At 45.9% G+C, this 25,009-nt stretch overlaps 2 protein-coding genes across 3 annotated transcripts in view; one reads left to right on the top strand and one right to left on the bottom strand.

The window, feature by feature from the left end:
- Positions 1 to 746: 746 nt before the first annotated feature.
- thbs1a (thrombospondin 1a) lies at positions 747 to 10,744 on the top strand. The gene is made up of 22 exons (XM_030356099.1): positions 747 to 946; positions 1,130 to 1,213; positions 1,324 to 1,880; positions 2,068 to 2,146; positions 2,253 to 2,342; positions 2,482 to 2,591; positions 3,127 to 3,252; positions 3,588 to 3,684; positions 4,043 to 4,213; positions 4,361 to 4,537; positions 4,804 to 4,977; positions 5,076 to 5,356; positions 5,452 to 5,670; positions 5,782 to 5,889; positions 6,347 to 6,506; positions 6,595 to 6,713; positions 7,161 to 7,395; positions 7,608 to 7,835; positions 7,968 to 8,239; positions 8,361 to 8,458; positions 8,566 to 8,705; positions 8,812 to 10,744. Exons 1-22 carry the CDS (start codon positions 931 to 933, stop codon positions 8,817 to 8,819), a joined length of 3,549 nt encoding a protein of 1,182 aa, XP_030211959.1. The 5' UTR covers positions 747 to 930; the 3' UTR covers positions 8,820 to 10,744.
- Positions 10,577 to 25,009, bottom strand: part of fsip1 (fibrous sheath interacting protein 1) — a 27,746-nt gene continuing 13,313 nt past the window's right edge. The window contains exons 8-10 of one of the 2 annotated variants that reach the window (XR_003976738.1): positions 20,236 to 20,385; positions 12,961 to 13,223; positions 10,577 to 10,741 (exon numbers count right to left, since the gene is read on the bottom strand). Coding sequence is in view for 1 of the 2 variants with exons in the window: in XM_030356102.1 (XP_030211962.1) it covers positions 13,062 to 13,223; positions 20,236 to 20,385 (312 nt within the window). In the remaining variant the exon portion in view is untranslated. Of the gene's footprint in view, positions 10,742 to 12,955; positions 13,224 to 20,235; positions 20,386 to 25,009 lie in introns of those variants that run through there. The other variant, XM_030356102.1, reaches the window with a different exon arrangement.

Here is a 25,009-nt window from a genome sequence, read left to right as displayed (position 1 = left end):
GATAACTCTTCCAGAATTCCCCTAGAGCTGTTTGGCCCTTTTTTTTGCCTGCTTGATCAATATTGCAAAGGCTATGTTGTAAACTGAAATAGTATAGGAAGAATGATAAAAATATTAAGAAAATAACAGGAATGTACTGATATAAGATGCAGACTGAAGAAGGAAGAAAAGGAAGAAACTAAGAGAGAAACAACGAAAGAAAGATTAAATGTGTGGTTGCACATTTTATTAAAGGCTCAATGACGCCCCTGGTGGAACTATTGGAAAAAACAAGTAGGCAAGCCTTCCCTAAACTTTTTCACTGTTGATGTTAACTTTAAAATATCTAATGTATAAAACATGACAGCTTATAAATATAAAGGCGTTGATAAGGTAAAATCATTTAAATTGTAGGTCATGAGTTAACGGATGTTTGACAAACTATGGACACTGATGTTTTATATTTCCATTCTAATATAGGGCTACAGAATTATTGGGTTAGGGTTAGAGTCAAACAAAATGTGGATACTCTAACGAAAAACAAAGCGTTGACAGGAAACGACCGCCTGGCTCCTGTGTGCGGATTAAATAGTTGTCCGGTGATGGAAATCCAACTGTGGAATGCATTTTTTTCCTATGTGTGTGTGTCTCGGATAGAACTGTGACGGGCTGTGAGGTAATAACCATTGGGTCGTCCCCTAAGACGCTCCAATTGGCTGAGACGTGCTTTGAGGAATGTCCTGAAAGCATTTAAAAAGCTCTGATGCCTCCAGCATGAACAGAACAGTCTAAAGCATCAGTGCTCCCTAGAACTACCAAGTCTTACTATATTTCTTTATTTTAGCAATAGGCTGTAACTCCCTGAATGCACTTTCTGAAGAACTAAAGGAAACAACCGGGACAACGACTTTAATCGGGAGATTCTATATTTTATACTTTATTTAAATTCGGATGATCATATTCAAAGGTACCTATGTGAATTTCTTTCAATTAATATAATATTTTATTAAATGATTTTGCCTATGGCCTATCATTACATTTTATATGATTATTATTATTATTCTTTATATTTAAAAACAAGTCATATATTAGGCCTACTTATATAGGATGTGGACTATATCTTGTAACCAATTGATTTGGGATGGATTAGGTACCACTCGGGACTTCACCATGATGCGGTGCAGCCTCGCTCTGCTGCTGATGCTCTGGAGCTGTGAGAGTAGAAGTGTGGCAGGTGAGTGGAGAGGAAGCAACCGTTTTTGCGATATTGGTCCATTCGGTTTGCAGGCCGAAATTGTGAGGCGAGAGTTGGGCAAACTAACCGCTTTTGCTTTCCCTCCGCAGAGAGTGGCGAGGACAACAGTGTTTATGACTTATTCGAACTTGCCAAGGTGAGCAGAAGGCACAACGGAGTGACCCAGGTTCGAGGCGCAGACCCAAACAGTCCTGCCTATAAGGTCCTCAATGCTAGCCTGATCCCCCCGGTACCCGACATGTCCTTCCGGGACCTCATCGACTCCATTCAAACAGAGAGAGGCTTCATCCTCCTCCTCAATCTTAAGCAGTTCAAGAGAACCAGGGGGAGTCTTTTGACTGTCGAGAAGACCGACGGATCCGGACCGATATTCGAGATCATATCCAACGGCGAGGCGAAAATGCTGGATGTGGTTTTATCCACCAAGATCCAGCAACAGGTCGTGTCGATTGAAGATGCGGATTTAGCGACTGGACATTGGGAGAACATCACCCTGTTCGTGCAGGACGACCGTGTGCAGCTTTTTGTCGGCTGCGAGGAGATAAATGTGTCCGAGATGGATGTGCCGATCTACAAAGTATTGTCACAGGAACTTATAGACACTGCCCGCATGAGGATCGCAAAGGGAACAGTGAAAGACTTCAAGGTAAATCAATTTTTTTGATATCATTATTGTTCTTGCTTGCCAGAAAATGAATTGTGAACTACAACACGTGAAATCTTCTATCAAAAAGTGGGCTGTTACAGATATTATACAATTTGACTTTTAATTGAAAAGACTGTGAATCAAATCCAAATGATATGTGCTTTAAATGTTATGTCCTTTTATTCAGGGAGTGCTTCAGAACGTACGGTTTGTCTTTGGAACCACTCTTGAAGCCATCTTGAGGAACAAGGGATGCCAAAGTGGAGGTGAGTTTCCTTATACTCATCGGGACTAATCTCGTTCATCGGTGCAAATGGACCGCTCCAAAAGAAACAAACAGAATATTAACCCTCGCTTCCTTCCTCTCCGCAGTGACCTTGTCCGGTATGATGACCCTCGACAACCAGATGAACGGCTCCAGCCCAGCCATCAGGACCCATTACACCGGCCACAAAAGCAAAGGTGAGCCCCGTCTCCCCCAGCCTCCCCTCACCCCCACGCCGTTGATCGGCTCCCATCCACCGACCACGCCTCCGCCCGTATATTCCTCACGGTCTGCGGTGATGTAACTCACTCCTGGTTCCCCCTCCGCTTTGATCAGATGCGCCGTCCGTGTGTGGCTTCTCCTGCGAGGACATCTCTGGGATGTTCAAGGAGCTCAAGGGCCTTGGTGTGGTCGTCAAGCAGCTGTCCAAGGCCCTGCACCAAGTGGTGAGTGTCCGGACACCCGCCGGGTCGTGCCTCCTGCACTCTGTCATCCTTCCCCTGTCTGTCGCTTATAGTGTGTCTCCCCCCTGCACCCTGCTCATTGCATTCCTAATGCGTAGCCACTTGTCACTGTAACGGCGGGCCAGGGCCAAGTCCCTAATGAGACCCATGTTGAATGCACAAAATGTGTTTGGCTGACTGATTCTCTCCCGCCTGCTTCACTTGAGTCAAGAAATGTCTTAATCACTGTGTGTGTGTGTGTGTGTGTGTGTGTGTGTGTGTGTGTGTGTGTGTGTGTGTGTGTGTGTGTGTGTGTGTGTGTGTGTGTGTGTGTGTGTGTGTGTGTGTGTGTGTGTGTTGGGCGTGGGTTTTGTTCCTATTGGCAACAGTGGCAATGCAAATGTTATCCGTACTTTTCCCTAAACACCCTCTCTTGCTGTTTGTGTGTGTCCCTCCCTGTCTTTTTCTCTCTCTCTCTCTCTCTCTCTCTCTCTCTCTCTCTCTCTCTCTCTCCCCCCACCCCCCCCCCCCCCCCCAGGTCGATGACAACATGATGATCATGGATCAAATCAAGACCAAGGATGGAGTGTGCGTGCACAACGGCATTGTGCACAGGAACCAGGACGAGTGGACCATGGACGGATGCACAACGTGCACCTGCCAGGTAAGAAACCCGTCAAACACACCTCCCTACATGCTGTGGAGAGGGGATAAGAGAGCATGGTCCATTAGAGTTCCAGCCTCCAATTATACGTAGATAATGTTAATCCTTCACTTAGAGCTGTGTGGTGAGACATGCTAATCTATTGTGTAATAAAGTGTTGGGTGGAAGGTTATAGTGGTGTTTAACACGCACAGCTGGATGAGTTTCCCTGAAACATAGCAATTAGCCTTGGCACAGATCCACCTCACTTACTTTTTGTGTCCTTTCTGTGTGATTCGGGGTGGCAGGCCAGCAGGCCGTTATCCATGTACTGATCTGAACCTTCCTCTGTGCAGAACTCGGCCACCATTTGTCATGAGATCAAGTGCCCCATTATCCCGTGCACCAACGCCACCGTGCCCAAGGGAGAGTGCTGCCCGCGCTGCGGAAGCGGTAAGAACCAGCTCGTCTCTCTGCTCGAGGAGAGCATAGGCGCTGAAGCCTTGGCCCGTTTTTTCAAAGGATACGAACAATATGATAATTACAGTAAGGATCGAGTGATGACAATGCGATAATTACAGTAAGGATCGAGTGATGACAATGATTATCACAATGATAATGACACTGTGAATAACTATGATAAAACAAATGCTAATAACAGCAATGATCGAGTGACAAAGTTTATCATGATGATAATGACGATGTAATAATAATACTAATAACGGCGATATAAACTATATTATAATAACAATGGCAACAATTCAAATTCATCCTAATTCCTAATAATTGATTGTAATGTGTTCGGCCTCAGACCCCTTGGCAGAGGACGGCTGGTCCCCGTGGTCCGAGTGGACCCACTGCTCGGTGACCTGCGGCCGGGGCATCCAGCAGCGCGGACGCTCCTGCGACCGCATCAACAACAACTGCCAGGGCACCTCGGTGCAGACCCGGGACTGCTACCTCGAGGAGTGCGACAAGCGCTGTGAGTCCCTCGCCTTTCCCCACACCGCTCCTCAACGCCAACCTCCATTGAGTTTGTTTTGATCCTCATCACCGCTGCCGACAGAGCCGGAGTTTGAGTTCTACGGCGTGTTAACCGTTGTGATTTTTTTGTGTTGTTTGTTCACAGTCAAACAGGACGGTGGTTGGAGCCACTGGTCTCCTTGGTCCTCCTGCTCCGTGTCCTGTGGCGAGGGCCTGATCACGCGCATCCGCCTGTGCAACTCCCCCACGCCCCAGATGGGTGGCAAAGAGTGTGAAGGAGAAGGACGCGCCACTGAGCTTTGCAAGCAGTCTCCTTGTCCTAGTAAGTCGTGCTGCGGTGTAGTAACGAATGAGGCAACACAATAGTGATATAGCCCTTAACTCACTTATGAAAGACCTTGCATTTGCAGTAGTTATGAATGTTATGAACAAGGAGTCAGTGGTGACAGCTCAGGGATCTTTGGGATCAATTACTGCTTGTCGCCGAAGCTGTCATCAAAGAAAACAAAACAGAATCCTCGGGATTTCCACTGCCAAGATTTAGAGTCCAGGACAAAAGGCTGATGATTGTGTTTCCTCTTCTTCTAGTCCATGGTGGATGGGGACCCTGGTCTCTCTGGGACACCTGCTCCTTGACGTGTGGTGGTGGGATCCAGATGCGCAAACGTCTCTGCACGGACCCGGCACCAAAATATGGAGGAAACCATTGTGTTGGTGGTGGCGCCATGTCTCAAGTGTGCAACAAGCAGGAGTGTCCTATCGGTAAGCAACCTGAATTATAATCAGAACATGTAAATGTAAAAGGTGCAACTCTTGTACTAGCGTCTAGAACAACCTGTTGTGTCTGCCCCGGCCTGTAGATGGTTGCCTCTCCAGTCCTTGCTTCGCTGGAGCCAAGTGCACCAGTTTCCCCGATGGCACCTTCAAGTGTGGCCGGTGTCCGGTTGGCTACAGAGGAAATGGCATCCACTGCAAGGACATCGACGAGTGTAAAGAGGTCTCCGACGCCTGTCACACACACAACGGGGTGCATCGCTGTGAAAACACAGTGCCTGGCTACAACTGTTTGCCCTGCCCCGCCCGGTACTCCGGACCCCAGCCATTCGGGAGGGGGGTCGAGCAAGCCACCGCCAAGAAACAGGTGTGAGCTTTTGCTGGTTTTCATGTTCGAGTCCATTTCGTGAAGTAATACTGTCGGTAGGACCGGGATTCTATAACCCTCCATTTTTACTTCAGGTCTGCAAGCCTCGTAATCCTTGCCAGGACGGGAGCCACGACTGCAATAAAAATGCCAACTGTGTCTACCTGGGCATCTTCTCTGATACCATGTTCCGCTGCGAGTGCAAGCCAGGATATGCTGGCAATGGCTACATCTGTGGAGAAGACACTGACTTGGATGGATGGCCCAACACAGAGCTGTTGTGTGTGACGAACGCTACATACCACTGCAAGAAGGTAAGCAGAGTGATACGGAGAAAAAAACAGAAATGGATACACCATCATTTCCCCAGTGTTTTGTTGTGGGGATGCCCTCTTCATACCAGTTTTGTTTTGGTTCTCTTATAGGATAATTGTCCCAGCCTGCCCAACTCTGGTCAGGAAGATCATGACAAAGATGGCCTGGGGGATGAGTGTGACCATGATGATGACAACGATGGAATCTCTGATGATAGGGTGAGGCGTGACACTGTTTTTTTTTTTCTTTAGTCTCTTGTTTTCCTCAGGGACCAGACATAGTAATCAGCAGTAGCCTCTTTCAACCTCTTCCCTTTGGGTGGTAGAAATCGAATCCTCTGTGTTTCCATGAGGACTTCCAGCAGAAACACTTTGTGGAAAGCCAGTAGCACGTAAATACTATAATATCATATGGCCTAGGCTTAGGACAAAAGGGCCGGCACACCATAATTCTACGTGTGGATTGGAAAAGTTAGACAAGAAAATGGTCTATAATGTTGTGGTGAGAAAACCCTAGGTTTCTCAAATTGGAATATCACATTGCAGCGAAAAGACAGCGTCCAAGTTCCAAACCAGCCTCATTGAAATGTTTATTTTTTCATCTGGTGCCATTTAATTTCACAACTGCGTGTTAAGCTAATGGATTTTAAACAAAATGTTTTTTTGATGAATTCAGGATAACTGCCCCAAAGTGTACAACCCTGCCCAGTACGACGCTGACAGAGACGACATTGGCGATCGCTGTGACAACTGTGTTTTCGAAGCTAACACGGATCAAACCGACACCGACAACAACGGCGAGGGGGACGCTTGCGCCATTGACATCGACGGCGACGGTAAGAGTCCTCTTAAGGTTTTGAAGTTCTCCGGTGCTTCTGGTGAGCTATTGTAAGCTAATGCGGGCAAATCGTGTCCTCTCACCAGGCATTCTGAACGAGAAGGACAACTGTCAGTACGTCTACAATGTGGACCAGAGGGATTCCGACGGGGATGGAGTTGGAGACCACTGTGACAACTGCCCTCTTCAGCACAACCCTGACCAGGTAATGACATAGATCCTCTTTCCCCTCACACTCTCTCCAGGATAAGCTGCACCTGAGGGGTGATATTTAGGCCCAATCCCATTTCTACCCCTTACCCCTTCCCCTTACCCCTTCAAAACAAGGGGGAGGGGTAAGGGGAAGGAATGGGATTGGGCCTTAAGCTCTCACTGTGCAGGCGGCCTATCCTCTGGACAAAGGATGAAGGTTGTTCTTTAGAATAGGTTTCTTCTCAGATGAAAGAGAGGAATGTGGAAATGTTTTAATTAGGGCAAAAGGGAAGGACATTGGATTATTGTCTTCACAGATAAAAAATACCAAAAGATTATATCAAAAGAAAAGTAGTAGCATTGAACAAAGTTCATATTGACTTCACCTACTTTGTATTTAAGAAAGAAAAGGATTTTCTATTAGAAGGATTTGTATTAAAGGAATTCCCTTCTCCTACAGATTGACTCAGACTCAGACCTCGTGGGGGACAAGTGCGACAGCAACCAGGACATCGACGAGGATGGGCACCAAAACAACCTGGACAACTGTCCATACATCCCCAACGCAAACCAGGTCGACCACGACAAGGACGGCAAGGGCGACGCCTGTGACCACGACGACGACAACGATGGCGTCCCCGACGAGAAAGACAACTGTCGTTTGGTGCCCAACCCTGACCAGCTGGACTCTGATGGTGAGTCCCCTCTCCGCTGCCACGGCGGTCAACTGGGCGTCCGCTACACCGGAGACATTTCTCGTGGCTAACTCGGGCAGACTCTATTCATCACACTTGGGCTTACATAACCGCTCTGTGACAAATCCTTTCCTTCTCCTGTTCCGCTATGTTGTCATATTCGCTGGTTGTATTCCAATTCAAAAGCATGTGTTTTGATTTCTCTCCTCCAGGGGATGGCCGAGGGGATGTTTGCAAAGATGACTTTGACCAGGACAAAGTGCTGGATATCCATGACATCTGCCCAGAGAACAATGACATCAGCGAAACAGACTTCCGCAGGTTCCAGATGGTTCCTCTGGACCCGACAGGCACCTCTCAGATCGACCCCAACTGGGTGGTCCGGCATCAGGGCAAGGAGCTGGTGCAGACCGTCAACTGCGATCCTGGCATCGCTGTCGGTATGTCGAACATATTGCACTTACACACGATAATTAATTGCCATTGTATGGGTCGAGTATGCACAGGGTATTTGTCAAGGCGCTTCGCAGCTGTTGGCCAACAACACTAAACCGGCCTTCATCCCCGTCCAGGTTATGATGAGTTCAATGCGGTGGACTTCAGCGGAACATTCTTCATCAACACGGACAGAGACGATGACTACGCCGGCTTTGTTTTTGGCTACCAGTCCAGCTCGCGCTTCTACACCGTGATGTGGAAGCAGATCACACAGACCTACTGGTCCACCACGCCCACCAGAGCCCAGGGCTACTCTGGCCTGTCAATCAAAGTGGTTAACTCCACTACAGGGCCTGGCGAACATCTGAGGAATGCTCTCTGGCACACGGGAGACACGGCCGGACAGGTGGGTTTTCCATTCACCCCGTCTATAAAATACTCCACATCAATGAGATACGGGCATTAGGAGACTTTAATTGCATAGGTGGACGTTCATCAAGTTGACGCGTTGACTGTAATTCTTCCAGGTGCGTACTCTGTGGCACGACCCCAGGAACATTGGCTGGAAGGACTACACAGCCTACAGATGGCATTTGGTGCACAGACCCAAGAGTGGACTCATCAGGTAATGTCCAACAGCCCTTGCACTACATATGAAAGCTCTTCCCAGAGATCCAGAGCACAGTAATCGTTCAGTTCAAATGTATTAACATGTGACTTTTCATTACTCAGGGTGGTGATGTACGAAGGCAAGAGGATCATGGCGGATTCCGGAAACATCTACGACAAAACGTACGCTGGTGGACGCCTCGGCCTCTACGTCTTCTCCCAGGAGATGGTGTACTTCTCCGACCTCAAATATGAGTGCAGAGGTAAGACCCATTTTAAAAACTCCTGTCGGTCATGTGTTCAGGAAAAGGGATTTGAATGGTCGCTATCACATTTGATCCTAACGCATGTCTTTTTTTGTACTACCAGATTCATAACTGAACCAGTGAGGTCCTGATATGGATAGAACGGATCTGTCACCTGCCACTATGAGCTTTGAACTGTAAGCCCCGCGACGACCATTCTCCGCAACACTCGACCACGAGAACACACACCGTTTGCGGAATGGATAAGAAGATGTAGAAGGTATAACCAGCTTCCCGTACATTCCCCTCGAGAGACTTCCGTGTCCCCGCACCGTACACTCAAAAACCACGCGTTGGCCTCGTTCTGAGGTCCATCTTAACCTTCTCATTATAATTCTTGGATCTGCTTTCGAGGACCGACTAGATCCCGGTCCTCACTTGTGGCGTGTTTGCCGAGTATGGCCATCAAAGGGAAGACTTTTTTTTTTTATCATGTTTTATTTTTTAAGCAATAATTTTGATCTGCTGTGGACTCAAAAAAGACTTATTTGAATATGAAGAATGCCCTAGGAGGATTTTGGTTAAGTTGGGAGCGATTCTCTCCCCTCGAAGGACCCGTGGAGGGGACCATGGACGAATAGACTGGACTGATACTATCAAAGAATGTGTGTGTGTGTGTGTATGTGTTTATATCGGTGTTTCTATGTGTGTGTGTGTTTGCGTGTGTGCATGTGCAGTTGGGAAACTGAGAGCATAGTAATGAAGACCACATTGCCAATGAATCATTATCATCGATAATCAATGAGTCATTTTATCCTCATTGACCCAGAGTCTTGCAGGCCTTCCAAATGGAGGCCTAAACCAAACGCTATGCACTGTCCCACGAGATTGACCCGTTGGCTCAGGAAACACCATCAGAGGGACTAAGAAGGGAGGAGTACAATGACTAGGACAGCACAGGGCCTCAAAGCAATCGTGTATTGCCTTGAAAAAAGAATATTTTAGAATAATATGTGGTGATATCTTTGAGTTTTAAAAACAGTGACAAGGGACGTAACTAGTCAAGTGCCAGTCTTTTGTGTGTGAGGAATGGACCTGTATTGCTTTAATTTCTTATTTATTTATTTGTCAGAGATTTTTTGTACCATGGCTGCCATCAAAAAAAACTAAAGTCAGTGATCAATTAAAGAAAACCTGGAAAATACAATGCCATGGTATGTTATTGTAAGGCGTATGCCAGATGTTTTAATTGATAATTCTATTTCCAAATATTCTTATTCTGCACGGTAAGCACGATCGGTGTGCCTGAGCTTGTGTGTACATTTTTTTACAAGGAAACTGAAAGGAAAAGTACTGAAACGAAGTACAAATATTACCTCATCATTATTAGAGTTTGTATTGAGGCCACCATACGAGAATATCTTTTTCCAGCAGCAGAGTATACATTGGTTGACTTGTATTTTTTCCCCAAGACAGACTTAAGTACAATCATTTATATTCTGTATATAAGATATTTTTGTAGCAAAAAGAGGCCCGGTCAGCAGTGTAATAGATTCAAGAAATGTTCCCTTTACTATGTTGTGCGATATGTCCTGTGCATTTTTATAAATTATTATGTTCTATGTTAAGAGTTTATTTCATTTGTGTAGATAAATGCTATTTAAATAATTTATCCAGGAACGTTGCCATAATATGGTATCGGTCCCGTTTGTTTGCACACTGACACAAGGATGTCTTTGTTGTTTTTGGTTTTGTACTTTTTTTTAATACTAGGGAAACTTTTTCTATAAACATTTGTACCATAGTTTTTACCCACAAATTGTTGTTTATACTCCTACCAGTGATGTGTAATGTCATGGAACAATAAACACTTCAGGAAAAAAAAAAAGTGTATTCAAGTTACTTGGCTTTTATTTCATGCTGAACCATTAAGACATAATTGCTGAAGTCTGAGAGGTAAAGCGCATTTCCTTTAGGTCTGAAACTTAAAACACCTGAATGTAGCCATGGTGGGACAACACAACTGGAATCCATTAGCTGGGTCTCATACAGTCCTGTGGAGAAAAGGGCAGAATCGTTAAGAAGTCCAAAGCCTGCACCAATAAACATGAAGTGTGGCCTACTAAAGCATCGATCCTTCTACGATCACACCTGAGACGTGCATCACCCACCCACCTTACCTTCCAGCTCCCGGCGATCACGTGACGAGCAGAAGCAAGGAATGAGGAGCCCCCTTCACTTGAATGCAAACTCTGGAAGAGTGTCACCTAGTCTACGCTTTACACTACTATTGTATAAAGGAACCAGTGGAAAGACATGAACAAGACACATACACACATGCATGCTGTGGGAGGGGATGGTAGTCATAGCCCTCAAAGCCATTCGTATCTCATTAAACAGCTCATAATTTTCCAGAGTAAAATAAAGATGGCCGATTTGGGTCTTTTACGAGCCAAGCCGTTTCGGGGCCCGATGCAGCCCTCACAGCTCCCCTCTGAGGAAACCCAGACAGACTCGGTTAACTGCAGGTCTCCTTACATTAGAAACGACCTTGTCGCCATGGAAACGAGGTTAGTGGGCCATACATTAGCCTCAATGCGTTTCCCTTGCAATAAATGTATACTACACACATGTGTTAGGATAAAGACAAAAGGTGGTCTGTGTGTGTGTTTCTTTGACATCCTTCATAACTCCCTGATGATCAATGAGCTATGTAGCAAAATGTTGGACGCACGTTTTTTTTATTACATTGCAGGCTAATTCTCTGGTTTTAGTGTCTAGGTGTGTGCCTGTGAACCTGAGTTGAAAATCCTAACTTGGCCCCCTACTAGACATGGGAACATTGTGACAGAAAGTAGTCCCAATGAAAACTAGATTTTTTTCCACACGGCTTCAACGTGAGTATAGCAACAGAGGCTACATAGCTACGCCACACTTGCTCATGCAGCACTTCTTGTAGTTCCTCCTCTGGTATTCATAATGAATATGATATGGCATCTCAAATAAGGAGGATCAGTTAAAATTACATATTGGTTTAGGCCATGGAACCTCACCTATCTTGCTTGTTAGTTATTTTAGAGAGAGAGAGAGAGAGAGAGAGAGAGAGAGAGAGAGAGAGAGAGAGAGAGAGAGAGAGAGAAGGAGAGAGAGAGAGAGAGAGAGAGAGAGAGAGAGAGAGAGAGAGAGAGAGAGAGAGAGAGAGAGCAGACCCGATAGGAATCCAAGAGAAAGAAAATAAATAAGCTTTGCTCACAGGTCAACCAGGTGCAGACGAGCCTATCGCACTGAGCACTCAAACCCCAAAATCTTCTACTTCCATCACTTTCTATTCTACCTGCTTGCTTACCAAAAAGGATGAGAGTGAGATGTATTGCATAGCTAACAAATGTCCCGGTTTGCACTAACTATAAACAACTTTAATTCAACCCTGAATCTCATCACCTACAGGGGCAGGCCTTGGGTAATAGGAGTTCAACCGAGCTTTGCTGTTTCTCCGAAAGAGACCAAACCCATGGTCTCCCTCTGCATCGATCTGTCGGTCAACACCCTGAACATAAGGCCTCACACACAGCGCTTGTGCTCCAGTGTGATGTGCAGTACGTGCGAGGAATGTCCTGTTCTCTCTTCGACCACTGTGATGGGGACAACAAAGTTGCTGTTCTCGTTCAAATAAGACATCCCTTATGAATACACCGCCCTGAACGCATATAAAACGAAAAATAACTGTAGGAGCCAAAGAGGAACTAATTGATTTATAATAATAAGTTAGTTAAAAACAATTAATTATTGGTAATGATAATTGTATTATTATTTGCAAGGTTTATATAAGTTTAATATGAATAATTTACTAATGTATAGATGATAATACATTTTGATGTTTAAACCAAGGTTAAATATTTTGTATTTCTGATGTTAAAAAATAAATATGACATCACTGTTTAGTATTAACTAGGGTTGGACCTAACTAACTTGGGGTCAAAAACTATAGGTAGCAACATCATTTTTTGACCCTGCGTTTGATATTATAATTTTTTGCTTTCTAATTAAACATTAGAAGAAAGTTATCTTGTCTTGTCACTCGCGTTACAAATGCTTTTTGAAACTTACAGGAGCAAGTGGTACAATTACGGAGAAGAAGAACGAAATGGTGTGCCACCACACCCACAACACAGGCGGGACAAGATTCATTTTTGTTTGTACTGTTAATTAGGGATTGACAAAAAACTGACTTGAACAAAGTGTATTAGGGATTGAAACAACACAAAAAACTGACCTGAACAAACTTTATTATTGTGCATCCATATCTTTTGTTTGGCCATTGGTGTGTGGACAGGGATGTGTCGAGAAGAGACCCACAATCCTCTCTGGCGGCAGTTAGTCGTCGGCGGGGAACGGGCCGCTGTGGGAGAAGCTGGTGGTGTATGGGTCTTTGAGCAGGGCCGCCAGCTTGGCCTTGGAGATGGGAGGCCGAGGATGAGACCTCTGGCACTGCTCAGCCTCTTCCAACAGGGAACGCAGCTGCTCTGCACTAATGCGCTGTTGAGGGAGAACGGACGTGCATGCAAGGTTTAGACACAAGGGCACAAGCTCTCGAGAAAGGTGCGTGGTTATCCCTCTATACAAGGCTACTAGTAGCATATAAACATTTGTATAGCAAGATATACACATTAGCGTACAGGAAACGCCCAATTCACAAACATTCTGGAGCGATGTCACCAAACTATTTAATAGACCAATGAAGACAAGTTTTTGTATATTTATATTTTAATTACCCGCTGCACATTACTTTATAAAGCTGGAAGTAGCATAAAACTGTCTTTCATGCTCATTCATGCTACTAAAAATCCTCATGTGGAATTCTTTGTGCAGAGTTGGACTGCGTCCTGTGGGTTCAAACAAGCTAAAAACTATTCCCTGAATTGCCTGAAACGCTTCCAGCTGGACGGAACCATGTTTTTTTGTTCTTCTCATTTGCTGAAGAAGTCAGAATCCTTCCTCACGGATCCTTGAGGGACTTCATGTGAATTCAGGGTTGGGAGAGCCAACCTTTTCCAAAACTAGGTTAGGATGAGGACAGGCTTTCCGTAATTCCAACGTCAATATTTATCCCGCGGGAGTCGTTCCTGGGAGTTTGACTTATCTTTTTGGCACCCACCCCTTACAAAATCTGCTGTTGGGTTTATTTGGACAACCAGGGAGACTTTTAATTCATCTGCGTGAGTGATAGTAGCGCGCCAACTGAAAAACACGATCCAGAGCGAGTGTTTAGAGCATGTTTCTACTAGGTGTAATCACACGGGTTGCATAGGCGAAGAAACAAAAGGGCCATCACGATTCTGATCGAGTTAGCTCAGTGTTTCTCGTAAACGTTACGCAACGGCTTCCGAGACCGCTCTGTGACTGACCTCCTGGCGTGGTCCACACCGCCCTGTGTCATCGCTCCGGACTCCAGTGGTCTGACCCGTGCAAGAACATGGTTGGAAACAAAGCCCAGGCTGGTTCCCTTACTAGAAGCTGTCATCTCAAGGGCCTTCTCCAGAAGCACTACATTTTCCTCTAACACGTTTATGGCCTTCCTCCAAGTAACTTAATTTTTTTGTTGTTTAACCCCGATCATCAAATCTAAAACAAGACAACACAAAAAAATTAGATTGACAACAAATGCACCCCCCAGCCCCGGGTGCACCCCCCCCTACCTGACCGTACCTACCTCCTCCATCGCCCTCACACTGAGTTGCCCATGTTAACAAATCCTCTCAAACCTAATGATACTCTTTGGGTCATTACATCCAAGGTATTACTGTGTTTTTCCTTTTTTTACGAGCGCTGCAGTTCTCCACACTGCAGGCCTTTGTTTCCACCCAGCCCTGCAGAAGATAAGGGGCTATGGACACACATTCATTCCCCATCTGTGGGGCTCATTGAAACGGCTCTCCTGTCTGTAGACCTGACCTTTCAATACCTTTCAATAGGACGCCGGAGATGAAAGCAGCACATGTGGTTGGTATACGAGTCGCTGTAGGAGCTTCTTATCTGGGCCCTGTAAAATTGGGTGTATCAACCGACATGCATGCGTGTCTCTGTGTGTGTGTGTGTGTGTGCGCCTGCGGAATTATGGCTGTGCATTTGTGAAAGCATGCATTATCTATGATTTAATGGATGCAGTTTGGAATGTTTCACACTCAGCGGAACTCGATACAACTGGAATGAAAACGTAAAATGCAGAGTCAATGTTTTGTGTGTTTATAGATTGAGGCAATAAAAAAGGGGACAACTCGCTGAACCCTAGTGTCTTGATGAGAAAGGTTCATAATGTACTTCAGATGACACACATAAGGGATAAAGGGAGAGAACCATAATGTTGGCTACATGTCCCGAGAAGAGCGAGAGCGAGGGCGAGGGTGAGAGAGAGACCTTAAAAGAAAGATCCCACATTTGTAATGGCCTGAAATTTGATGGTCAGACGTGAAAGTTGGCCGACCTCTGATGCACCACTGCTCTGCAGACCGCCGTGTCACTAGGCGTCTGAGTTCAGGTGAGCTCAACGGCCTTCTGTCTGTCTGTCTGTCTGTCTGTCTGTCTCCTACGGCCTTTCCGTCAGGAGTGTGGGAGCAGTTCTCAGGCACTTTATATTTCCCCTGAGCCAGGCGTCAGCGGCAGCACTGATGTCTAGATGGAAACCAGTGCAGATAACAGAACTGCCTTCCAATGGAAACATGGACAAGAGAGAGACTTCGCTTGTTTGAGGGGGTTTTCTGGGCATCGCCTTGGTCTCATGATGTTATCACTGGGATAGGAACGTCAGGCCTCATTAGGAACATGTAAAACACTGCTAGGCCGGTGGGACCAGGCGAGAGTTCAGAGAACTTCGCCAGCCGGCACTTTCTTACTCCAAGAGGCCATTGATCGCTGTTCCTCTTAGCACATTTACACCAGAGCAAAGTGGTTTAAATCTAATCCAATTTGTGTATAAACACCTCCCAGGGGAAAAGAGAGTGCAGCTGTTTGTGTGGAGATGGTTGTCGCCATCCATCCCAGCCATAGTTCCTTTAGCAGGAACATGTGAAATATAAAGTGGAGGTGGTGAATCCATAATCGCCCACTCAACACCACACACCGGACCTGTCGGGATCGGGCGGTAAATCCCTTCGGCACAGAGATGAAGATCTGTGTCCTTGAAGGACCTTAAAAGACTTGAGAAGGAGAATGTGAAAAGGTGGCTTGTTGAGATGTAAGTTGGATTTGGAAGCTCAAAATCTCGACAAATCGCCTCTAAGGCCCATTTTTAACCCTGGGTTTTTTCAATAGGTTCTTGGGTTGGCTCCAGGAAGCTCCAGATGCTCTCTGTGCCGTACCTCAAACCACCTGCCTCACGTCTTACGCCGGCTTGACCCAGACATAACCTGTTCAGCAGGCATTGATCGTATACATCTGTCGATTTTTAACATTATACATTTCCATGTGTGCGGGAGGAAAATATGATTCAAACTCACCACACAATCGAGCTACCTACTTCATGTGTTATGAACCTTTTGTAAACCTTTTGTAGAAGCACATTAGTAGCAATCCACCAAGTCAGACTAGATTCATGATGTTGCCATAGCAAGCAATACTAATCATAGGCTAGCAACACTTAGGTCAGTGGGACTCCGAGGGGTTCCACAATAACAAGAGGGTGGGTGTCCCAAGACGCGTAAGGGCTCCTCACTGTCTCATCCCTGGAAGACGAACATGACAGCACTGGAGTTCCTTCCGTCCACAACCACCCTCCGGCCGTCTCAGTGCGGACCACCCCGCCATGCCAGTCCCGGCTGCTCTTCAGGGTCCCAGGGCTCAGGGCCAGTTCCCCGGCAGCGGGGGCCACTCAAGTTACAGGGGTCACTGACTTCAGTCGCATAGCTGCCTGACTCAGACACCGAACGGCAGGAAGCCAGAGGACTGGTCATAACGGCAGGGATTGTGTTTGTCGAGTGGACAATGCCCTGCCTGCGCAGATTAAGAGTGCAGGGTGAGTCAGTAGTGTGTTCTTTATGAATTATACGGTTGTATCCATAACCGCATTGTGTGAAGGGGAGAGGGCTTGAGACAACTGCTCCTTATGAAACCCAAAGGAAGGAGTGGGTTTGTGATAGTATCAGTAGATGGTGTCAAAGGACATGATCATGTTCCTCAAAACCCAAGGGGAGAGCTGTTTCAGAGGCTGACTCGGATCCTTATGCTGGAGAACTTAAATCCGGTAAAAGCTGAGAGTATAGATGTTATCTGGGAGGAAAGTTGAGAAATAATACAAAGTGTTAAGACGTATCGCATAACATTTCCAGGACGAGACTAAAGACTGCCTAACCATATTCAATGACACCAATGTCCGTAAATTAATCAGTGGATCATGCACCATAAATACACCGTAAATAATATATATATTAGCTGTCCCAAAAAATGAAAGCTCTAGTGGTCTAAGTGGCTAAGAAAGACTGAGAGGAGAATCCTTGTTTTCCTCCTTCCTCTCCATAGGAAGGAGGAAACTGCAGACAATGTGGTCTATGTGGCCACATAGACCACATTGTCTGCAGTGGGAAAGGTGTTGCACAACTGGAAAGTTGGCAGCACAATAAAGTCTGAAAAGAGAACTTGACACTTTTCTGCAAGCTTTAATCTTCCATGGTTGGCTTCCCACATGAAGTGGATTTTGATTCTCTGCTATGCAACGAGGCATTCCCTAAATGCAACGATTGATCTTCTACAATCTTATTGGCAACAACAACCCAACCTGATTAGTACACGACACATTCTTCATTTTCAATCCCGTTAAGATAAGGCAGAAATATGGTTTTATTCATATTTTTGGTTTGTTTGTGCAACAAGGTTTTGATGGTACACAGAGATAAAAGGAGGCCCGTCATTCTCAGGCTGCATATTGACATGCTAAAGTGTTCAAGTGTGTGTAGCTATAAAGAGAATGCCATTGGATTTGGCCACGTGACAACATGGCTTGATGTTGAAAAGGTTCTGTCTGTTTTTATAAATCCTGCTCTTTTCATCATCGTTCAAAGAACAATCCTGAGATCATGGTTCACACTGGTGTAATTATATTGGCAGTGCTCTGCCACAGGGTTTAAAAGCATTGTCTGCAGCCCGTTGTTGTCCATCAGTGCCTACGATTGCAGGATAAACAGTACCAGATCAATTGATGAGGATCCATTACACCAGATGAGCTGGATGCCAACAATAAAACTACAAAACACTTTTATTATTCATTCTGGGAGCCATTAGTTTGTGTTAGACAGAACCGAAATAGATTGAGAAAAGACAAACACAGTCAATGACAATCTGAATCTGGATCTGTATTGTATCTTCCTTTACCTCTACAGCATCAGGACTATAACCAGCTTTTGAACAATAAAAGGCATGGGTTTGCTTACGGACTGAATAAGTGATCAGCAAACAATGGAAAATCCGGGGTAGAGATTCCTTGGCAGAGGAAGGCCCTTGAGTTAAGAGCGGGAATATTTCAGGACCCCGGGCCAACGTGGGGTTTGACGTGCATGCACCGCTGGCCTCAGATCTGAATCCAACGCAACAGCTGAGTTTCGGAGGATAAATCACAGCAAAGAAATAAATCAGGTAGGGCTATCACGTGGATCTCATTGGATCCCTTTAAAAGCAGTCCTGGCTCGAACACTAACCAAGGGAAGTGGGGGAAGGCGAATCGCCACTCAACCACATTAACTACATTAACAACCTCAGGAGGCCAACTGAACTCACATTTTCCGTCTTTCATTTTAACTTTTACACTTCAGCAGCAGTCCAGACTAAACATAATATATTCCCCTCCTGCTGTAAAACCTTTCCATCTGTCGCCGGTAGCTGGGAGTGGTATTTATCCAAAGTTAAAATGTTCTTATTTTATAAACACAAGAGACTTGAACGAGGTCCATAATCTGTCTACATATTTTTCATTCCGCTCGCAGTTACGCCTGGTATGTCCCCGAGTTAATATTTGGTATTTTCCTCACGAGTGTCATCTGAAATACATTGTAGCCTCGCCTGAAAAAGCCTGCTGGAAACCATTGTCTTCAAACATGGCAAAGAAAGGCATAACACTAATATGAGTCCTCACAGAGAGAAGAGAGCTTTATTATGGTGGTCGCCCTCAAATGAAAATGAGTCTTAAAATGTTGCAATAACAGCTAACGCTAACAATAGCCCTTAAAAAGTGATCTCATATGTTTATGTAACCAAATTATAATAATTAAAAGAAGACAGTGTCTTCGCAACTCAATTAAAGAGGAATTACGTAAAATGTATATCCTTATTGGAATATTAGGTCATTCAATACCTTGTTATGAACAGTTTCATAGTGTCTGTCTTTCATAGAAATCAAAGACATACACTTATGGAGGATAGACTACGATCGTGTGAACACACCAAGACAAGAGAGTGCATTCGGCAAAGTGGATTTCTTTGTAGCCTGTCAGGGCTGTGTGAAAATGTCTCAGAAAGCGCTCCCAGAAAAATTCCACTGCATTAAATGTGCTCCTGGCCGCAAAAGCTGCCCCAAACGCATTGATAATACACAGAGCGTGTGTTTACATTGCAGACCCTTGCTGGCAGCTCGGCATGCACTAATAGTGACACATAAAATCCTGCGGCCCCATGCACACACATAAAGCCCAGAGAAACAGAGGGTGTAATTTGCGCCTAGCAGCACCAGTGGTTAGCCTGTTGGTTTTGATGTTTTGTGATCATCATTATGCTTTCTTGAAACTTAAAAAAAGCTTAAAGTTAATTAACCAAAAATGGGTCATCCACTTGTTTTGTTTTGTTCTAATTATGGCGAATCCGTTGCCTGGCACTGCCCTTTCATGGATGGGTGTGACAAGCGCTTTGAATGTTTTATCACCTCCGCAGTGTGAGAAGGGGAGCCTTTTTTAAGTTTAAATGTGTCATTTGTGTGATGACATCACCTTGTGGCTTGCCACGGTGAGAGAAGAAGTTGAAAGTGTATGTTATTTCGGGGCTGAGCTCCAACCAACCCGGTCCGGATGAAGCAGGTATCCTCTGGTATAGTGGGCACGGTCGGCTGGGGCTGCCCTTTATAAACCATAAAACCAATCGCTCGAGTAGTTCCCTTCTCCTGACAACAGCGCTAGTAGCCAGGAGCTGCACTAGGTGCAGAAACCAGGCCCGTTGGCTTCTGTTTTTAAAGCATTCTTCTCTTGTGTCCTTGGGAACCTGGTATCGGGGGGGAAGTTCAGGAGTTGCCAGTTTTGTGTTAAACCAGTTAAATAGGTTTTTAAAACACACTCTGACCAATAGTCTCCAAGGCAAAATGTGGAGCTTGAATCCTGAAGAATGATAGCAGAGAGCTATAAAAAGTGAGAAAGTGAGAGAAAAAGTGAGAGTGAGCAACGAGGTGAGCCAGGGAAGCAAGGGGAGCAAGGATGAGAGCAAGGAAAACAGAGAGACTCACATCAGAAAATATTTAAGTGCGTGCGTGTGCATGCATTTTGTGTGTGTATGCGCATGAATCAAGCCACAATGAACTCACTGGGATCTCTGGGTTGATGTCTTCGGCCGCCGTTGTGTCCCTGGGAGATGAGGCTTCGCCCGCTGTCTTTTTCCTCAGGTAGTCCACTGCACATCTACTGCTGGCCCAGCTTTCCCCACCGAGCCCCCAGATGGCGTCCGATCCAGTGGCCTGACACAAAGAGACAAGGCAGGCGTCTCACATGGTGCAAACCACTAATCGGGCAGCATTTACATTTACATTTAGGGCATTTTGCAGACACTTTTATCTAGCTTGAAAGGCAACAGCCAGCTCGTCTGGGGCAGTCAGGGTTAGGTTTCTTGCACAGGGACACCTCGACACTCCCAGTGACCCGGTCTCCCTCCTGAGCTAAGCCGACCCTGCAGCATCGGCCGGGTGAGTTGTACCCGGGAGGCCACCTCTCTCCGTGGAGGCTCGTATCTCCCGGGACATGAGGTTAATATGTGACATGTGTCCACCACACCGCCCACCCCTCCGTTCGTCCCCTGAGACGTCCTGATGTGGGACACATGGCAGACAGGACAGGTGCTGTCCACTGACCAGGGGATGACCAGGGCTAATGCTATATGTTCTGACCTCTATAAATACACAACTGTAGGCTGTAAGGTTCCAGCGTGGGCCAGAAACCAGCTCTGGAGAGGATGTTGCCAACCACAGGGTTGTTTTCTCAACATTCATCCAGTGCCATGCGGTTAGACTCTCCAACTATTTCGGTTAGCATAAGTGCCAGTCAGGCCTATACATGATCTAATAATGTTGAAATGGATGGATATTTCATTAAATCTAGACATATCAATGAAGTCTTACTTGCAAGCAAACGGCGGTTTACTTGAGCCGGCTGAATCTCTCTAATGTTTTTTAACATAAATACTACATGTCTTTAATCGGTTTTGACACATTCACGGTAGGATGTAATCTTGGTGGATCTCCGGGCAGGGGAAGAGGGTTCAGCAAATTGGCCAGCGGTCGAGTAAAAGGCATGCACGGAGCTCCCCCCATGGCAAGAAACGCAAAGTAAGGTTGCATGTGTACCATCAAATAACATGGTACTACAAACAGAATGTTTCGACGCAAATGAAAAGACACGGCTGCACTGTCGCACTGGAAACATTTGCAGATTAGTAGCTTTCCTACTCCTGCCGAGTACAGCAAGAACTGCTGACCTCCCGTTTCTGGGATTCCTTCCAAACCTCCTCGTACCCCCCCGCCCCCTTTCCCCGAAAAAATAGTAGCAGCTTATAGGGAGTGCGTGTGGCCTCACCTAGAGGCAGAGCCCAGATGACAGCTTCCATCTGAAGTCTCTTTTAAGTGGTTGTCATTAGAGCTCTTTTTCTAGGGACTCACTCATCCAGGCTCTCCGAGCCCCCCCCCCGGCCCCCCCCCCCATACCGGGGCCCCAGGGTGGAGGCTCCCTGACGTGGATCAGAGTGAGAAGAGCCGCGTACCTACCAGGCAAAATAAGAATTAAAGTCTAGCTTTACTCACCACCCGTTTCACCACTAAGTGCACGCTTCCAAAAATATAATGTTATTTATTTTATTTGGAAATGCTTAGGAACGGTGTCCTTGGTTCGAGCTCCTCGCCATCATCCACAACATAGGCAGAACATGGGAATATCATGTGAAGTCCCAGTCAAAGCCCGCAGTCCATTTATAAATCGGGGTTTGCCCACTGCTGTATTTTGTATTTAAACGGTACGGCTTGGCCACACATGCTAAATAGACATCCTGTTATTCCCATCAAATGCAATTTAAAAGGAAGACAGCCGTTTAAAATACAAAGCATGGAAGAGATTGCATTTTTCATGACCAGTATGTTACATGACAGAGTTTATCCTATGCAGAACGGCATCTTCAAATGAAACAGGATTGCCTTACGTTTGAACATCAGGAACGTTTTGTTTTCCGACTGTATGGAACTCCCCGTAGATAGGAAGAGTTAAGTACAAACCAAAGATCAAGGATTGTGTATTATTTCCTTAGGGGTGCATGGGTGGCTCCATTAAGATTGGTCGGAGCTACTCTGCAAAACTGATGCAAAAACGTTTCTACCATCCCATAATTAAATACGTTGAAGATGAACAAGACATTCTATATTCTAATGTAGTCTAAAATCCTAATATCTCTGACCGGTTCACTAAGGCATTAGCATGCACATATAGACAACGAGTAAATCATAAATGGTCAACGAAAATGGACTGCATTAATATAGCGCTTTCTCACCAGTAGCTACTCAAAGCCTTTTACAATAATGCCTAACACTCACCCATTCAGACACACCGGTGGCACTGTCATCTATGCACGTTGCATGGCCTTGCACTGGAGTAGTTAGGGTGAGGTGCCTTGCTCGGGGACACACAGTCTGTATTAGGTTAATATCGCTCCTTGGTGGTGGATCGCTCTGTATTTTATTATCCTGGAATGTGTGACAGGCAGAACTCGCCGGGTCAGACAGAGAGACTCTCCAATGCAAGGTGGGACAGGAGTTCAGGTTATCCGGACAGGGGCCAAGATCTCCCATGACTGTCTCTCTGCTGTGCAGCTGCTTGGAGTTTTGCTGCAGGTCTTCAATAATCGCATTAGATCATTGAGTCCCAAACGGGTCTCCAACGAGCCTTTTGAACCGTTCGGTATGCAAAACATGTCAAACAGAATCAGGGTTTCAAGAATTATTTGCCACACTCTGTTCATGAGTTTGCGATAAATGCATGTCTGTTTCCCTGCAAGCTTGTAGGTCTAAACTACAGTCCATGGTGTGCGTTCAGCCTATGCCAGGGAGCTGACATTTAAAACTGCCAACATTTTCATGCAGGTTTTTTGACAGTAAAACAATTGGGGAAGTAACTTCACCGCAAAATTCCTTTCGAAATCAGCTACCGATCATTCTCTTGTTTTCTTGTCTCATCATTCCAATATTCACGATTCATCTTCCAAGACCGATTTTAGCCTTTCAAATCTGGAGCTCTGCCTACCCAGGAAAGAGTACAGTGGCTGCTGAACCTCTGCATAGGGTGAGTGGTACAAGTAGGTGTTAGGCTTGGGAGACAAGTCAGGGAGGATGATGACTGCACAATTCTTCAAACACTTCATTGACGATCAAGCATTTCAATCTGGTGACACCTATCTCCAAATTACTTCTTGGATAACGCAACACAAAATGTACAAATCCCAGATAGGAATTAGGATGCCAAAGCAGAAAGCCTTCCTTGGACGTGTTCAATAATAAAAATATGAAACATATTTAGGCTTTTTCATGGGGCTAATCCTCTGTCAGAGGGTATCTGTTATATCATCCTCATGAGACAGCGGAGGGAGCCACTGAGTGAGTCGTGGTAGCCTGGGGTCTGAGATTCCTCTGCACTTCAAAGTGGGACGCGTTATGTAGCCTACTAGTTTCTAGCCAAATGCAACAGCTGGATTTCCCCCGTGCAGATGCCTTCTCCAGCCACAGCCCAGCAACAGCAAACACAACAGAGAGAGAGAGAGAGAGAGAGAGAGAGAGAGAGAGAGAGAGAGAGAGAGAGAGAGAGAGAGAGACCGATAGAGAGACAGAGACAGAGACAGAGACAGAGACAGAGAGAGAGAGCTCCCATGTCCGTCTTTCGGCCTGTGGGGTGTTTGTTATTTATGTGTGACTGTGACCACGGCGGTTGCTTCCTACCCCCGCTGTTTGCTTCCTACCTAGAGCTTCTGGGTGTCGCATGCTTCTGGGATGACTGTAGCATTGGCAGATTGAGGTTAAAACAACTACAAGAGCAAGCAGACACACTGTTCCATGCTCTCGCCAAAAGAATCACGACAAGCCACTCAGGGCGGTATCTCGGGCATATCTCGCTGCGATGGAGTTGTCCTTGAAAGCCCCATGGACCGTCACATCATACAATACCAATCTGTTACACTGATTCCCCTATTAAGTACAACCCGCAGAAGGAACCCGAGAAAGATTGAAAGAAAGAAAGAAAAATCTATGGGAAAGGAAAGCTTCTTTACTACTGCCAGGGTTCGCTATAATTTGTTGACAGTTAACTGCTGCTCTGGTATTTTTTTTCTCTTTCCCTTTCCTATTCATTTTACTGGAAAATGTTTTTTATTCCTCTGGTGAATCCAATCAACTATACAATCCCGTGTGTCTGCAGACACTAAGTCTTGTTGATGGCGTTTGGACAGGATCTCTGTCGAAGTCACTGGACAGGAGGAGGCCGGTGCTGGTAGTACTTTGACGAAACAAAAAGAGCTAGTGAGACTACCACGCTGACTCACCGGGGTGAGTCGTCGCTCACTCACACTCACTCTCTCTATCAATCTCCTCTCTCTCTATCTCTCACTCTCTCTGTATCTCTCTCACTCTCTATCTCTCCCTCTCTCTCTCTCTCTCTCTCTCTCTATCTCTATCTATCTCTATCCATCTCTATGCATCTCTATCTATCTTTCTCCTAGCCCTCTCTCTCTTCCCCGCTCTCTCTCTCCCCCCCTCTCTCTCTACCCCCTCTCTCTCTCTGTCTTCCCTCTCTCCCCCCCTCTCTCTCTACCCCCTCTCTCTCTCTGTCTTCCCTCTCTCCCCCCCTCTCTCTCTACCCCCTCTCTCTCTCTCTCTCTCTCTCTGCCCTTTTCTGCAAATGTGAAGCATAGTGTAGTAGGATCTGGCTGTGCCACGTGGACTCGGGCCGCCTGCCAAGGACTGTGTGTGCACACATGCATTGCCCCGAGCACGGCCCTGCAAAAGCGCCACGGTGAGTGAGTAAGGAGCTAGCTCCTGGCGGTCCCTGGGAGGCCTC

Source organism: Gadus morhua, chromosome 5 (genome assembly GCF_902167405.1).
Source record: "Gadus morhua chromosome 5, gadMor3.0, whole genome shotgun sequence".
In the NCBI taxonomy this organism is placed as follows: Eukaryota; Metazoa; Chordata; class Actinopteri; order Gadiformes; family Gadidae; genus Gadus; species Gadus morhua.
This window is presented reverse-complemented; position numbering and strand designations above follow the sequence as displayed.

Excerpts from the sequence above, each read along its gene's own strand:
- thbs1a (XM_030356099.1), top strand. Across the intron at positions 3,253-3,587 it reads GCACAACGTGCACCTGCCAG|AACTCGGCCACCATTTGTCA; the intron begins GTAAGAAACCCG and ends TCCTCTGTGCAG. Across the intron at positions 4,214-4,360 it reads CGAGGAGTGCGACAAGCGCT|TCAAACAGGACGGTGGTTGG; the intron begins GTGAGTCCCTCG and ends GTTTGTTCACAG.